Below are 17,695 nucleotides of genomic sequence, written 5' to 3' on the forward strand. Positions count from 1 at the left end.
ATTATCGCTTTCTCAAAATCACATAAAGTCATATTATAACATCGACTGAGATAAAAAATAAAATAAAATATTAAAAATACGATATATCTCGCTGCATTGTACGAATACTTTTCTATTCTAAATAAAGCATCATGTAAAAAAAATTAAGATAAAAAATATAAGAAACTCTTAATCACCTTTAATTTTAAATCACGATACATCTTATCCTAACATGTAATGTGATATGATTGAATGTGTGGTGCAGGGACCCAGATTTGATTGAAAGGATAGGCGCTGCTACTGCTCTTGAAACAAGGGCCAGTGGCGTTCAATATGCCTTTGCTCCCTGCCTTGCTGTAAGTTCATTTCTACTTGTTTTTTTTTTAATTTTTTTAATAAATATATACAATATATTTTAGGGAAATTATTTACATTTTAGTCCCTGTAGTTTATTAAACATTTCTATCTTCGTCCCTATGATTTCAAAATTACGTTTATCACCCCTGTGGTTTACATTCTATTTCTTATTTTGTCCTTTGATTAACAGCATTAACGGAAATATCTCTTACATGCCTACACGGTACTCCCCAATTACACTTGTAATTTTATTTTACAAATTCCCTTTTAAATAGTGACATTTATTTTTATTTTATTAAAAAATATTAATCAGTTAATTTAAATTAAAAAAAAGAATTAATACACTATTACATTTATAAAGACTTTATTACATAATATAGTTAATTTTATTATTATTATTATTATAGAATATTAATTTTAATATTATATTGTTGATGATTATCTTGGGTGCATGAACATTTCAATATGTTAATGTATTATTATATTACTAATTTATAATTTTTTTTCATAAACTTGTTTATGTTTTTGGCATCTTAAAAAGTCAGATGTTCAAATATCACCAAAGATGAGAAGGATATGTGAGTTTATTTGTCGTATATAAATATTATATACTTCAAAAAAAATTAAGTTCTATAACCAAATATCAATTGATTAGTTAATTTATTGATATATACATTTTAGAGTAATTGATAAAACTAACGTATGCTGTAAACAATCATATGGATATAAAAATGGAAGTATTCTTTACAAATGTCTTAATAATATAAGTTGGTCGGTTCACATTGAAAATGTTGCATGTAATTATATAATAATAAATTAATTAATTAAGGGTCTGTTTAGTTTGATAGATTATTTTTGAGGGATCTGGATTTTATGAAGGGATTTAGAATCGGAAAGATTTGGAATTTTTGATGTGTTTAATTTATATGTCTCAACTGAAATGACTATTTTAATTAATTTTCTTTTATTATAATCTTATTCTTTTTGTAAACGATAAAAATAGAATCCTTAAGTTTTTAGAAACCCGTATACATTTCCCAAATGAACGTATATGGGTACCTTTCATAAACGAAAATATCAAATTTTGGAAACCCGCACATTTATTGAACCGATGTTGATAGGTATGCAAAGATCCAAGATGGGGAAGATACTACGAAAGTTATGGTGAAGACACCGAGTTAGTTCGAAAGATGACTACATTGGTCACAGGCTTGCAAGGAAAGCCTCCCAAAGGCCATCAAAACGGATACCCTTATGTAGCTGGAAGGTAAACATTCAGATTATTTATTCAGCAAAACAGATAAACAACGATTTAGCTGAATCTATATAGACAGTTTAATCCAAACATAGTTTAATGGAAAAAAAAAACCAACGACTAAAGAACCCCTTAGTCATGTTATAACGCTATTCTATCATTCTATCCCCCGTCATTCGGAGAGAAAAAAACGGAGAAAAGATAGATACAATTTGAAGATAGGATGATGACGACATAATTTCCCGACTTTGACATCGTTGTTCTATTGTGACCATTACTAAAAAATTTGGGTTATTTACGAGTTAATGACATATCTATACTATATGATAAAGCATTTGACAAAAACTCTTAAAACACCATTCTTTATGCATGAAGTAATGTGTATTAATGCATATTACTTAATATTTAAAATTACAAGTAAATTATGTGTAAATACAACTTATTAAAGCTCCATTTGTAAATTCGTATAACTAAATACAGATAAACATAATCAAATACAGAATAAACATCTCATTTTTATATAAAAAATCTAAAAATATAATTAGGATAATAATTGAGTTCTAACATAATCATTATCTTTATAAAATGTTATTGTTAGGTCAAAAATAAATTAATTCATTAAATAGTAAAAATATTATCTTTCTCAAAACCACATAAATCGTATTATATCAACAAAGACAAAAAATAAAATGAAACATTAAAGTGAAGATATATCTCGCTGCATTGTGCGAGTACTCTTCTAGTGTTTTTTTAAATACATCACCTTCTCATAAATTTTAAGATATTTTTGTGTTAGGAATACACATTTTTTTGTTAGACAGAGATGATTTTTTAGAGTACTATAAAAAATATGTCAAAAAATTATTCTCCTAACTAACGCTTAAAGCTTTACCACAGTGATAGACCTAGAAACCAAAGATTTTCTCGAAACACTTCTATTTCTTAACATTCTTAGTGGCACAAGAATAGGGTGTGTTTGTTAGCAGCTTAATAAGCTTAGTGAGACTCACAGCTTATTTGGTCAGTTATATATAATTGTTTAATAATGACTTAATTATATAGAAAGTGCATTATTAGTAAGCTTTTAAGGGGAACCTTATGCAGAAAACCAATTTTTTTCCATACAAGCCCCTGCTAATTAAAACAACACGTTCATTTCATCTATGAAAAAACTCTTCCAAACAAAAATCTTCTCGATCTATAAAGAGATACTTATCGACATGTACAACTTTATCCATACATGACTTAATGAAAAACCAACCAAACAACCCTTAAAGTAAGACCAGATTTCTGCTTTCTTGCCAAATAGCTTTGCATTCACTCGTTATTAGAGAGTGTAGAAATATCTGGAACCCTAAATTTACTTTTCAAAAAAGGCTTTTAGAGCAGATATCCTAACGTTCACTACAAAACACTTTTACGACGGAAAAATCCATCGGCAAAAGTCTGTTGGAGAGGATATGGTGGGTAAAACTATTGGGATTTGAATTGGATTACTAAACTTTAGTTTACAGTACTTGCATCCTTCTTCTAATCTTTTTTTCTAAATTTAGAAAAATTAGAAAACAAACCTAATCACCGACGGCAGGTTTCCTGATGAATCTGTCGATGATCCATTAGTAATCACCGGCCGTCGGTAATTCTCACGAGTGAAAGTCAGATTTCTAGTAGTATTACAACCTCTAAACCCGAAATGAAAATCCCATTTTAGGCATATATCCTACTTTATATTAAACCACAACTATTTAGAGCATATATCTAAAATATAATGAGGATAATCATTGAGTTCTAACACTTTATATTTGATACCAGAAAGAATGTCATGGCCTGTGCCAAGCATTTTGTTGGAGATGGAGGTACTGATAAAGGTAAAAATGAAGGGAATACCATCATCTCGTATCAGGATTTGGAGAACATCCATATGTTACCATATCGAGACTGTATTTCGAAGGGTGTTAGCACGGTTATGGCGTCGTACTCGAGTTGGAACGGAACCAAACTGCACTCCCATCGTTTTCTCCTAACCGATATCCTCAAACACGAGATGGGATTTCAGGTAATTTTTGAAAAATTGCTTCCATTTTTTCTCCTACCGGAGTATATGGAATCCGTTCATATTACTCTCCAAAAAAGCACTTTTAGAAAATAAGATATATTCCAAAGGTAATTTACTTATTTAGAAGTAGTGGTGGACTCATGATTTTTGTCGTGTGAGTGCACCTTTAAGCTGCATTAAACACCTGTAATTTCGTCTGACGTGTTTTTAGCTGAATTTCACTGTTATGTGGGATTTTTCAAGTTTTTTGATTGGTTTCGAGGGACTTTGTTTGGTTTTTTGGTTGATGTCCCTTGTAGGACAATCTCATATCTCGAGTAGAAATGGTCCAATTCTAGCCATTGTGAGACTCTACGTTCCAAATGGCGTCGTTTTCTTCTTGTATGTGTATCGAATGTCTACGATAAGGTAACAAACGCAATTTTTCAACAGGGTATCGTGATTTCTGATTGGGAAGGAATCGACCGGTTGTCCAATCCTCGTGGATCAAACTACCGAAATGCCGTTTCTTGTGCGATTAATGCCGGAATCGATATGGTACGAGTAAACTATAGCTCCTGAAATCGAAATTTATTGTGGTTGCATTTCTGGTTTTACTAATATGGAACTTGCAGGTGATGGTTCCTACCAGATATGAACTGTTCCTGGAAGATTTAGCATTTTTGGTTGAATCTGGAGAGGTTCCGATGTCAAGAATCGATGATGCGGTTGAACGGATCCTGAGAGTCAAATTTGCCGCCGGACTCTTTGAATATCCCATGACGGATAGGTCTTTGCTAGATGTCGTTGGCTGCAAGGTAAACTTACATCTAGTTTATCGGCTAACAGCTAGTTTAACAACTAGTTTATCGGCTAACAACTAGTTTATCGGCTAACAGCTAGTTTTTCAGCCAACCACTCGCATATTAGCTGAGCTAGTTTAACAACTAGTTTATCAGCTAACCGCTAGTTTTTTAGTCAACCACTCGTTTATTAGCTGACAGCTGGTTTATCGGCTAGTTTGGCTTGAACATGTCTTAATATTGTTGTTCCAGCAACATAGAGAATTAGCACGTGAAGCAGTCCGGAAGTCGTTGGTTCTACTGAAAAACGGGAAGGATCCAAGGAAACCGTTTTTACCATTGGATAGAAACGCGAAAAGGGTTCTTGTTGCCGGAAAACACGCAGATGATTTAGGTTATCAATGTGGAGGTTGGTCGGTTTCATGGCAAGGAAGCAGCGGAAGAATCACAATCGGTAAGTGGTCATTTGACACTAACGAACCGTTTTTCAAACGCTTACCGGGTGTCACTTATCTTATCGGATGAGCATGACAAGGACCGAGAATCTTACTTGGTCGGTGAGAGAGAAAACTCTTATCTCGTAAGCGCTCACCGGGTACAAGACGCTTAAAACAATCCATTTTAATGGCCGAGAATGTTACCTGATAAGATAAGTAAGGGTGATGACTCTTATCGATAAGCATTTGCCAAAAGCCTCTTAATATACTACAGGCATCATAAATCTTCATATCATTCAGATGTTTACTAACATCTTACCACCGCTTATGACTTATTGGTAATAAGCTCTTACTCGGTCACGAGGTGGAGATCTTTACCAAAAACAAAATATAGTTCGGAGCCCGGAGAGGGGTATAATGGTCTTTTTCACTCAATTAACGCTTAAAACACAACAATTTTCCGTCAAAACTAATCCGGTCTATTTTCTCTTATTCCAATCAAACTTCTTACTCTGGTTAGCACTTACCACTAAATTTTGGTACACGTGTTTAGGAACAACGATTCTTGATGCCGTTAGAGAAGCAATCGGTGACGATGTTGAAGTGGTATACGAAGAAAATCCAACACCCAAAACCCTTTCTCTACAAGATTTCTCATATGCGATAGTAGTCGTCGGTGAAGCTCCATATTCAGAATCGCGTGGCGATAACCCCGAACTCACCATTCCGTTTGAAGGCGACGAATTACTTAAGCTGGTTGCATCCCAAATCCCGACTCTAGCCATTCTGATCTCTGGTAGACCGTTGGTTTTAGAACCATCACTCCTAGAAAGATTGGATGCATTAGTTGCTGCTTGGTTGCCGGGCACCGAAGGAAACGGTATAACGGATGTTATTTTTGGCGATTACGAGTTCCGTGGACAGCTTCCAGTTTCATGGTTCAGATCGGTTGATCAATTGCCGATGGATGCTCATGAAAAGTCATACGATCCCCTATTCCCACTCGGATACGGTCTAAAATCTAGAGTTCGACCTTCGTTTGTTCAAACATTATCTCCACCCTCGGATCGATTCAACGAGTTGAGCATGTAATATGTAACACCCTCGGTTCGGTCACATTGGTCTTATAGTCGTTAGAAAAAGCATTCAGCTTTCGTCGGGTTCGAATGCTTAAATACGGTCTCTTTTGGAAGGAAAATAATCAAACAATCCAAAGATAATAATTGTATTCTTTTGTAAAATTGTTTGAAATCTCAACTCAATCCATAATAATTGTTGATAAGCAACCGTTTATTAAACGTTTACCCAGTAAGTACTTATCGGACAATTTTTCTTACTGGATGAAAATGGCAATAGCCAAGAATCTTACCCGGCAAAAGCGATGATAAGGATGGAGAGTCTTACCCGGTAAGTGAGGTTGACGACTCTTACTCGGGTAAGCGCTTACCAGGTAAATTGTTGCATAGGATACGTTTTGATATACTACAATCTTATCTGATAAAATAAATTATAGTGTTGACTTTTACTGTAAGCACTTATCGGGTAAGCATTTGGGTAAACGACTCCTAAATTAAGGTTTTTGTTTATGTGGTTTGTTAAACAAATTGGGAATTTCGTGTTCGTGTTTTTAGAAATTCAATTTATTTTTTTGTGGTTTACAATTTATTGTTGGAATTGACGAGTGTGTATTGTTCCCTTAAAAAAGTAAATTACTTTGCTGACAGTTACTAATTTCGTCGGCATGAATTGTTACCATGAATATTTCTTAATTTCACTAGGTCAATCATTCAATCATTCATAGTTAAATATAATAGATGAAAATAATAATAAATTATAAATCATTTAAATAAAAAATATTATTTATATTATATTATAAAGTATTTAAAAAAAACTCTTAAATACCATTTTTTTTATGTACGAAATATTATTTATTCATGTATATCACTTAAAATTCAAGATTTCAAGTAAATTTTGTTTAAATACAACTTATTAAAGCTTTTTGTTTAAATTCGTGTAACTAACTGTATATGAACATAATCAAATATATGATAAACATCTCATTTTAAATATAAAATATTTAAAATATAATTAGGATAATATTGAATTTTAACAGAATACTTAAATATTATCTTTATAAATAATTATATTATTAAACCTAAATTAAATTATAATCAAAATTATGAATTAAAGAATTTATATAAAACAATAACTTTTAAATAGTTAATTTAATACTAATACCCATATATAATTTTTAAAATTTTATGATATTTTATATTTTATATTTTATTCAAAAATAAAAACATTATTGTTTTCTCAAAGCCACATAAAACCGTATTATATCGACATAAATAAAAATAATACGAGACATTGAAATCGAGATATATCTCGATTCATTACACGAGTACTTTTCTAGTAAATTACAAAAATAAAAAACCATAATTTTAAAAACACAAAACAAGAATATCAATTTTCAACCACGTGAACTACCGACCTTGAAAAAAACTATGAAGTTCAAAAGATTGTTACTTCTCATGGCTAAAAATCGGTCCCAAGTCAGTCCTTAACTGTCCGGGGCTTCAACAGTGTCGGTTATAACCGGTTTCGGTCGAAATTGCTAAGCCTGGTTAAGCATTCCTATAACCGGTCATGGTTAGCCGGTTCCGGTCTTGGTCCCAACCAATCCCGAGCAAAAAAAATATTGTTTTTACGATATATTTTTTAATACATTATAAAATTTGTAATTGGGTCACTCAAATACACTTTAAAAATACGAGTCGCAGTCACAAAATATGAGAAACCGAGAATTTTGAATTTTTTTTGTGTTTTTTGCTTTTGTAAGTTGGTATGTAAATCATTTAACCATGACACTTACATAGGGTTTAGAAGGCAAAAAAGACCAAAAAAACGGTCGTATAACGACTATATTTGGAAAGAAAAAAACGGCTAATTTTTTAAAAACTGGGTCGGGCCAGGCCCATAACCGGTCTCAGTCCCTCGAACCCTTCCAAAACTATAACCGACGATCAACGGTCCTTACTGGTGCCTGGCCGGGCCTGTTTGGTCCAATATTATTTTATACACGAATTTCAAATTTAGCAATTTTCATTTGATCATGCAAATCAAACAAAATTCATGATTTATTTGTTTCATAATGGTTTGAAGTTATTACAGGTGAACTTTTATAGTCATATAGGTTTTAACAGCGTTTAGATTCAAACATCGGAAAGATGATATTTTCATTATATCTTGTTAAACCTTAATCAGTTAACCACAACTTAAATGAGATTGTTTCAACATTTTAGGTACAATTTTGATTTTCGATATTACCCTTACAAAATCCAACATATGGTTAAAAAAGAGGTTAACCACAAGAGTGGTGCCTGATTGGTTTGAGCTTGGCTCCAAAGGTCAAAAGTACTAGAAGATCTCAGGTTCAAATCCAAGGGGGAATAAAAATCCCCTTATGGCCATGGAGGTTCAAATGCAGTGACTCCGGTATCTGCAATGCAAGTGATCGTCCTAGGATTAGTCAGCTCACATAATGGATTGGATATCCAGGTTAATAATAAAAAAAAATTAAAAATTGTTGCAGAATAGACCAAGGCTATGATCAAAACAAAACAAATAGAGTAAAAGGTGCACAATACCATTTTTTACATTAAACAAAATATTACAAGTATGTACGGTTTCATATCAAAATTGTTAATCTATACTATATAATAAAAACATTTGACAAAATTCTTAAAAACCATTTTTTATGCATGAAATATTGTTTATTGATGCATGTYACTTAAAATTCAATATTACAAGTAAATTGTACGTAAGTACAACTCATTAAAACTCTATTTTTGAATTCGTATAACTGCAGATAAACATAATTAAATACAAGATAAAACATCTCATTTTAAATATAAAAAATTAAAATATAATCAAGATAATCATTGAATTCTAACAGATCCTTACGAAAATTATATTATTAAACAAAAAAAAAATGTTACTTTGTTATTAAACCTAAATTAAGTTATAATTAAAAAATTGAATTAAAGAAATCACACAGAAAACGAGAACTTTTTAAATAGTTTATTTAATACTAATATCGATATTTTTTTTCAAATTTATATTTCATTCAAAAATAAAAATATTATTGTTTTTCAAAACCACATAAAACCGTAATATATTGACAAAGAAAATGAATAAAATGAAATACTAGAATCGAGATTTATCTCAATGCATTGTGCGAATATCCTTCTAATATCTCTACTACATTAATAAGCATTTAAACCAAAGTCTTAAATACAATTTTTAATGCATTGAATACAAGCTTTTAAAGCACAAAATAAAAAATCTCTTAATTACAAGGTTATATGCATGATGTATAACTTATTAATATATTGATTTTTACCCACAACCAAAAATGGAGTCCTAGACTCCCTTTTCTCATTTGGTATAAGCTTTATTTTCTCTCCTCCCTATAAAACTCTTTTCTTTTCTTCAACATCCATTTTTACTCATAAATATCCACTGAAACACAATATACAAGTATTGTATGCATGTTTTGAATTCTTTAAAAGCTTTTGACTTTTTTTGTCTTCATAAGAGACTAAATTTCTGGTTGCTTTCACCTTTTTGGTCTAACTCTGTCGATGCTCTGCCCCCAATACCATTTACCTTCCTCTTTTACTTTTTGCTTGAATTTCAAAATTCAAATGGAAGAACTAGCTTGTCATTATTTTATAGTCTTCTAGTAATTCTTGTCCCATTTCAATTTTACTTATCTCAATGCATTACACGGATACACTGCTAATAATATAATATAAATAAATAATGTTACATCAAATTTTAATTCTAACTCTTCACAATATCAAAATTATACAACATATAATATGCTATTTTAAAAGAATTAATATAAAAAATGGGTTTAATTTAAAATTAAAAAAAAAAGTGCTCCCAAAACTCCAAATCTTGGTTGAAATTGATGGTGGCATGGCAACCTTTTGTCCTCTTTTTTGGCCCATTTTCCTTTTTTCAAAAGATACCCAAATCATATTTTGGATTTCTTCATTGTTTCATTGTCCATTTCACAATAATTCCCATCCTTTCCACTCTCTTATATTATTTTTCCTTTTCCTCTTTTGTAACAATCAAAATGCTACTTATTTTACAAATAGAAAAATAGGTTCGTTTTGTCATTTACTGATAAAGAAAAAGTAACGGTAATAATAATATACAAGAACTTTGGACTGGTTTCGTTTGTCCTTTAACTAGTCTTGATTCGTATAGATAGGTAAAAATCAGGGTTGACCGACAAAACTCATGTCTGACTGCTCCTTTAAACGATCCTCACGGATCATAAAGAAAATAAATTATGTAAAACTGCCTTCATCTTATCCTTACGAAGGACAAAAAGAACAGTAGCATTAGTTGTCGTCATACTTAGACATTATATGTTAAACAACAGTTATCCAGATAAAAATACACAAAAAAAAAGAAGATAATAGCAGGCAAGAATGCAAGAATGCAAGAAATACCCGTTGTAGTTTATAACAATGCCCTCATCTTATCCTTACGAAATACAAAAAGAACAGTAGCATTAAATATCGTCATACTTAGACATTATATGTTAAACAACAGTTATCCAGATAAAAATACACGGAAAAAAAGATAATAACAGACAAGAATGCAAGAAATACCCGTTGTAGTTTATAACAATGTGCATGACAACCACAGGTGAAAATTCATAGCATTATTCAACAAAACAATTCTTTTTTACATTTTGATGTAAATTTTTTTGAGTAACCGTGGATTTTCAGGCCAACTTATACACTGGATGACCACGAATGGTCTGGAGTCATCGCAATTGAACCTCCATGACCACAAGGACATTGTCAACGCCTAGATTCAAACCCAGAAATGAAACTTTTTACTATATCCCCCTTGATACTTAACCAGTACGTCACAACTCAAATAACTGTACTGATGCAAACTTATTGTAACCAAAAAGGTTTTTGGCACTAAAATGGCACACCATGCCATGGAGAATACTCCCCACACCACACAAGAGATCAAATGTAGATCTCAATGGCCCACAATGAACACATTATAAAATCTTTTTAAAACACCAAGTAACCCCACCACCCTACCCAAAGTATATTCCATTTTCTTAGCTCTCCACATCATTCTACCAAAGAGTCACAATTTTAGCCATCAATAGTTGGGGGAATTTATATAAACAACTACACTTGCCTAAAGTGCAAGACTTGTGGTCACATTTCACTCCCTTTATCTTTTCAAAGAAACTATAACCCTTTTTTTATAATTCTAACACAGATATAATTATTACAAACCATTCGAGTTTTAGCAAAAGCAGCTCTTTTAGGTTGGATCGATTGGTTGACAAGTATGAAAGAAAACGTTGTTCTTGTGAACCTGTGTTTGATAACATGGGTATGCTTTAATGTTACAGATTTTTTATGTTCATTTTTCTGTACCAAAGACTATGAAAATAAAGTTTGAGATATGCACGTACATACTTATTGTTACATGTAAGTCCACTCGTCGATACCCAGAAACATGATTCGAACATTTAACTAATAGTCAGGTTAGTATGCTAAACATTTTAGCTGAAAATTGTTGTAATTTTTATGATATAATATAGGGTATAATTTAACCAGTAATCTTGGTGGGTATCTTTGTGTGTGGGGTGATCAGATATTGGAATAAAGTTGGTAAAGATACCTTTTTTTTTTATTTTCTCACTCTTGCAAGTTGCTAGGAAATGCTACTTATTTTACAATAGAAAAGAGGGTTAGTTTTGTCATTTACTATTGAAGAAAAGGTAACGATAATAATAATACAAGAACATATGCATCATGAACCTTTAGACTGGTCCGATTTATCCTTTAATTGATTTCAATCTGTATAGGTAGGTAAAAATAAGGTCGGTTGACGAAAATCAGGTCTGATTGGTTCTTTAAAACGATCCCAATCAAACTCGATCTTTAATGGTGCTTTTAACACCATTGATAACCGATTCCTTAGCTAGTTCAACTTTATAAAAATAGTAGCCAATGATAAGTCTTTTAATAACTAGTCATGGGCCACTTGTAACCGATCCTAGGCTTCAGGCCCACTTACCGACTTCTACGATAGGGTATGCACAAGTTTCTGTTTTCACCATATCCCTAAATTTTCCGTGAATCTAAATCAACAACTCTGTTTCAATAGATAGTCGAGATTATGGCAAATTGTATAAAAAAGTAACGCACTTTAACTTGATTCATATTTTGGATAACGTACTTTTGGGAAATTGCACCAAAATGGAACCAACTTTCATCTTATTCCTATTTTGGGGAATTAACTTTCAAAATCGTCATTTTGGGGAACCAACTTGCACCTGATTCCTATTTTGGGGAACCAACTTTCAAAATCGTCATTTTGGGGAACCAACTTGCACCTGATTCCTATTTTGGGGAACCAACTTGCAAAATAATTATAGAAAAATAACTAAAATTCTTTTTTTTTCAAAAATTAATACAATAAAATCTATTTTCATTTCAAATCTCTTTTTTTTTTAATTCAGATATCAAATTGATGATTTTTTCAAAAAAAATCCAAATTATCACAATAAAAATTGTTTTTTTACTAAGGCAATAAAAAAATCAATTTAATAAAAAAAAATTAATTAATGCAATAAAAATAAATATTAAATATCAGATTCAAGATTTTTATATCTAACCAATCTGTATAAATATTAAAGTTTAAATCAAATTTGGCTTGGCAAATCAAACCAAAGGTTTGATAGAGACCCTTAAATTACTTGTTACATGTTCAACAGATCAACTAGACCCTTAAATGAACAAAAAGTTTGATAGAGACCCCTAAATGACAATTTTAAAAGTTGGTTCCCCAAAATAAGAATCAGGTGAAAGTTGGTTCCATTTTGGTACAAATTTCCCTACCTAAAATGTAAAACTTTAAACATTTAAGTAACCGGTAAAATATTAATTGGTTACCATGTTGATGTGGCGAGTGATGTGGTATCCAACTCAATATTATATGCTGACATGGATATCTTAATCTAAAATTAGTTTTTATGTATTGTGGTTCATTAGAAGAAAGAGTTAATGCTTCAATCGGGTTAGTCGGGTACTTAAATGTTTAAAACTTTACATCTTAGGTACCAAAATGTAAGTTTTGAAAGTATATTACCCAAAATATGAATTTAAAGTACGTTATTTTTTTCATTTAATTTACCCTCGAGATTATTTCAAATAAAATTGAACATCACGTACATGCGTATTCTACTGGTTATATTATATTTATCATCAAACTTATTATAATTTCTTTTTTACAGAAAAACCTACGAGTAAATGAAGTGTTCTCGTGCTCATTTTCTTTTTTTTTCATAGAAAGTTGTACATTTGGTGACAATTTTGACGTTGAGAAGTCAATCGAGTGAAAGTTTTATGTAGATTTAAAACCTAAATCATGGATGTTAATACTTGAGATCTGTTCAAATAATTGGGACTTCTATAAAAGGTCAAGTGCAAAGATACATAAAGGTTCATGAGATTCTCGATATCAAGTATAATGCGTTGGAATTCGTTTACTGAAGACAGGTAACCTATTTAAAGTCATATATTCCGTTCATTTCACATATTTATTTGGTGGACATACCCTCTAACGGGAATTCTAAAATATACACGACAGCGATAACAGATATTTTGTAGGAACTGGTCGTTATTGCAGATGAAAGAAGGTTAGAGTATTGAGAAATAGGCTGGTAGTATCCTATTTCTCGAGACCGTTCAAAATTTTGCAAGTTGGAGTCTTCACATAAACAGTTTCTCTAATCCTAACGGTCAGTAGATGAATAATCAGTATAAATCCTACCACATGTCATGTTTTCGAGTAAGTTCTGGATTCGTTTAGTTTGTTTTACGGATTCATTCTTATATTACAGATACAGAAATACCATAATATAAAAAATGTATCAAAACACAAGAAAACCGTTTGCTTTGGTTGGGATTGGTAGGCCAACGTCACAATCACATGATGATTACACGACTAATTATCCCATAAAACTACAATAACAATCTCTCCAGAAATCCACAACCAAACAAGAGCACACAGATTAGTACAACTGTGTTCTCATAAAAATAATGCGAAGAGAAATCAATATGTGCAACTCCAAAAACAGTATAGATTCCATACAGACAACTTAATTCATACAGACAAATTAATCCATACAGAGCTTAATAGAAAAGAACATTAGCATCCAAGTGTTAAGTAGAACATGTCTCCTAACTAGTTGGAGAGTATTAGTAATGACAGTAGGATCTTTAAAAGTAGAAGATCCCATGGTCCTAGAGCATAAGATGCTTAATTCGAACCGGTAACTGTCTACAAGTCAACTGGATGAAGGATTGGCTTCCTGTAAAAATACCTTGATTCCACATCGAGTATGTGGAATGATACTTGGGTCGTGTTAGCAACGGTTACAGATAGATCCAACGACAACTGAACCAACACCTAGATCCGATGAGAATGAGTACCCCCATGGGCTATTCAACAACAAAAATTGGTTAAGCGCTAACCGAATAAGAGGTTGTTTCGGTAAACGATGACTGGAAATGGTCGTGTACCAAATGTGCAGATAAGCATCGACTGAGTGCTTCGCTGAATAAAAAAACAACCGCTTCTTTACTGAGTCTACATTTCGGCCAACATATTTGTAGCTTAGAGAGTGTTGGTAAACAAAGCGACATCATGCACCTCTTACCCAATAAGAGGCGGTCAAAAGGCAGTAAAGAGTCGTTAAGTCTACAAGTGAATCAAAACGCTCCTAATCGTTTGAGACTAGGACTCGGGCCATCTCAATTGTGTTCCTTTTCAAAGTTTTGAAGTGCGGAAAAGATGGAATAGCCAGGTAAACTCAACCGAGAAATTCTGGAGGCTTTTTAACGTTCTTTTAAAGAAAAATCCCGAGAAAAAAAGAACATCATGATCGAGTCTAAGAACTATAATATTCACATTGTAGATAACACCACAAGATACATACCCGGGAAAAACACCAAAGAAGAATATCTAGAAAAACTACTTAAATCAAACCGAAAAGAAAGCAACCATTTTCGAAAAATCACTACATACGTTTTCGATCAAATACGCTCATCCGTGAGGGTAATGCATCGCGGGCTGCATCTGAAAAACCATGCTTTGAGCTCCACCATAAAATTCATGTAAACCGCCGCCACCGCCGCCCATTCTAAACCCGCCATTACCTCTATATCGAGGAGAATTGAAGACGTTGGTTTGGTTGAATGCCATGGCGGCACCACCACCACCACCGTTGGGCTGATTCCATTGACATTGCTCCGGCGACGTTCTTTTGTTTTTCGGCAAAGGATTCTGGTTTTCAGTTAAGTTGACGGTGGTTATATCGTGAATGCTCGCTCGTCTCTTATCTTTCCCGCCCGAAAGCTGCCGAATAAAATATTTCTGAGCATGGCTCGCAACTTGTGTTGGTGTTCTTGTGACCACATAATTTCGCGATATATTTCTCCAATCTCCTTTCCCATATTTCTTTAGCCCCAAAAGAAACAATCTGTGATCAAATCCCCAAATACCCATTTCGAAATATAATCAGAATAATCAAGAAATCGAATCGAAATCGAAGATTTAGCAAAGAAATCTAAGAGGGTGTATAAACTTACTTATGTTCTTCTTCTGTCCAAGGAACACCCTTTTTCCTTTCTTGTTCAACAGGGCGGCCGGCGGCGACCACAGCCACCGGAAACCTCTTCCCCCCGGCGGCATATGGCGGAGATTTAGACATATCAAACCCATGATTGTTTACCCATTCTAAAGTAAAAGGAGAAGTGCTGTTATTATACCGATATTTGGGATAGAACCCTGCTTCAATATTGCTTACATCGTCTTCTAGCTCCTTATACTGCCGCATGACGTCAGCCACCGTCTTCCCGGGAACCATCTCCGCCACCCTCTGCCACCGATCAGGGGTGTCGTTATCGAACTTCGCAAGAGCATTCTCAAACAGTTTGTTCTCTGCCGGAGTCCAGATTGTGCTTTTTAAGCTATCTTCCATCACCCAACTTGATGAATTCGAGATATATGAAGATGGTGACAAGATTTCCGTTTCCCACTTCATTGAAATCGATTCTAAAACAAAACCCTAAATTCAAGATCAAATTTTCAAGGATCTTTCTTCAAGAAACAGGGAAGAAAATGTAGGAAGCCTTTATAACACAAATATGAGGGTTAAACCTGGAAGCATTTTTGAAAGGAATCAGAATAGCCTTTTTTGGTGTTTGCTATGGCCAACCACCATAAGAATCTTTAAAAGACCCGCTTTTTAGAAATCAAAGGAAAAATATGTCCCCAAAATTAGATGTATAGACATCAGAGGTAGAACAAGAAAACCCTAGAAAACACTGAATAGGATCTGAATCAGATTACTGAAAGAAGGGGATAGTTTCTAAAATTGGAAAAGTGGCAACTGTTTGCATCATGTTCATGGCATCTTGATATCTCATTTGGGAAAGGGGGGAAAAGAGCAGTTGGTAGTTGAAAGAATTGAGTACCCAAATGCCTGAAAATTTGGTATTTAAAATTACACAAACCCCTTCTCCCTCTCTCTATATCTATATCTATATATATATCTCTCTATATGTATATCTATATCTGTATCTATATGTATGTATGTATTTTTCTCTGAATTCAGAAAGATTATGTGGTGAATCCTTGGGATTTGGAGTTTTATGAGGGTGGAAAGGTTTGAAGTGGTGATTCCAACCCTTTTTTCCTTTGGGGAAAACAGAGAAAAGGATGATGAAATTGAAGCAAGAAAACCAAGAAAGTGAATCCAGAGAGAGAGAGAAGGAGAAGGTGGTGGTGGGTTGTGATTGGATGAGATGGTGTTGTGGGCACTGCAATATAAAAAGAAGTAGACAGTATTTTAATGGGCACTCTTCCCCCCTCCTTAATTGCTTTTCTTTTCTTTTTTATTTCTCTTAAAAACAAATATAAATTAATTCATTGTGTTAATTTATTTCCTTATTTGGCAAGAAATATAGGATTAGAAGCATTTGGGTGAGAGAATTCCCATTTCATATTCTCAAAAAAGCCTTAAAAACTCAAAACTAATATAATAAAAGTAATAACACAACCACAAGGGTGGTGGTTGATTGGTTTGAACTTGGCTCCAAATATCAAAAGTACCAGGAGATCCTAGATTCAAATACATGGAGAAATAAAAATCATTTTGTGGCCACGGAGGTTCAAATACGGTGACTCTGGATTATCTGCAAAGCAGGTGGTTGTTCTGAGATTAGTCGGCTCGCATAGCGGGTTGGATATCCAAGTTAATAAAGAAAAAAGTAATAACACTATTTATAAATTTTAGTTATTATTTCTCAACTACAAAATAAAATACTATAAAAATGCTATATTGGCTGTGTATAAAAATACAATTAAAATGGTATAAAAATTAAAATGCCATACAAAAATGGGAGAAGGACACAAAATTATATTCTGGTCAATGGGGCTTCAATAGAATTTATGCATACATATCCACTTTATTTTTTATGAGATAATTGAGTAGGGAATTTTCAACAATAATAATTCAACATATATATATATATATATATGGTATCTTTTGATCATTATGCTTGTTATTTCAATATTATATCACTAATCTGTGTTTAATTTATTTATGATGAACGGTCCTGTCCGAAATGGTATCAGAGCCATGATTTATGTTCATAAGGAAATAATGAGTTATGTTATTTATGTTAATGAATGCGTACTAGAG

The 17,695-nt window shown here is 32.7% G+C and overlaps 2 protein-coding genes across 2 annotated transcripts in view; one reads left to right on the forward strand and one right to left on the reverse strand.

Moving 5' to 3' along the window:
* LOC112512435 (lysosomal beta glucosidase-like) overlaps positions 1-6,178 on the forward strand; it is a 12,490-nt gene extending 6,312 nt beyond the window's left edge. The window contains exons 3-9 of the mRNA XM_025118394.1: positions 245-335; positions 1,458-1,603; positions 3,404-3,647; positions 4,080-4,184; positions 4,262-4,444; positions 4,682-4,883; positions 5,420-6,178. Coding sequence (XP_024974162.1) covers positions 245-335; positions 1,458-1,603; positions 3,404-3,647; positions 4,080-4,184; positions 4,262-4,444; positions 4,682-4,883; positions 5,420-5,958 — 1,510 coding nt within the window. The 3' untranslated portion in view covers positions 5,959-6,178. The remainder of the gene's footprint in view (positions 1-244; positions 336-1,457; positions 1,604-3,403; positions 3,648-4,079; positions 4,185-4,261; positions 4,445-4,681; positions 4,884-5,419) is intronic.
* An 8,688-nt stretch (positions 6,179-14,866) lies between these two features.
* On the reverse strand, positions 14,867-16,454 carry LOC112512452 (transcription factor DIVARICATA-like). Its single transcript, XM_025118422.1, has 2 exons — positions 15,579-16,454; positions 14,867-15,469 (listed from the first exon to the last, which is right to left on the reverse strand). The coding sequence occupies exons 1-2, from the start codon at positions 16,031-16,033 to the stop codon at positions 15,034-15,036; spliced, it is 891 nt and encodes a 296-aa protein (XP_024974190.1). The 5' UTR covers positions 16,034-16,454; the 3' UTR covers positions 14,867-15,033.
* Positions 16,455-17,695: the final 1,241 nt, after the last annotated feature.

This window comes from Cynara cardunculus (genome assembly GCF_001531365.2).
Source record: "Cynara cardunculus var. scolymus isolate 2C chromosome LG 5, CcrdV1, whole genome shotgun sequence".
NCBI lineage: Eukaryota > Viridiplantae > Streptophyta > Magnoliopsida > Asterales > Asteraceae > Cynara > Cynara cardunculus.

Coding starts and splice junctions, on each gene's coding strand:
- LOC112512452 (XM_025118422.1), bottom strand. CDS start 16,033: ATGAAGTGGGAAACGGAAATCTTGTCACCATCTTCATATATCTCGAAT. Junction 15,470..15,578: donor TGGACAGAAGAAGAACATAA/GTAAGTTTATAC, acceptor ATTTGATCACAG/ATTGTTTCTTTTGGGGCTAA.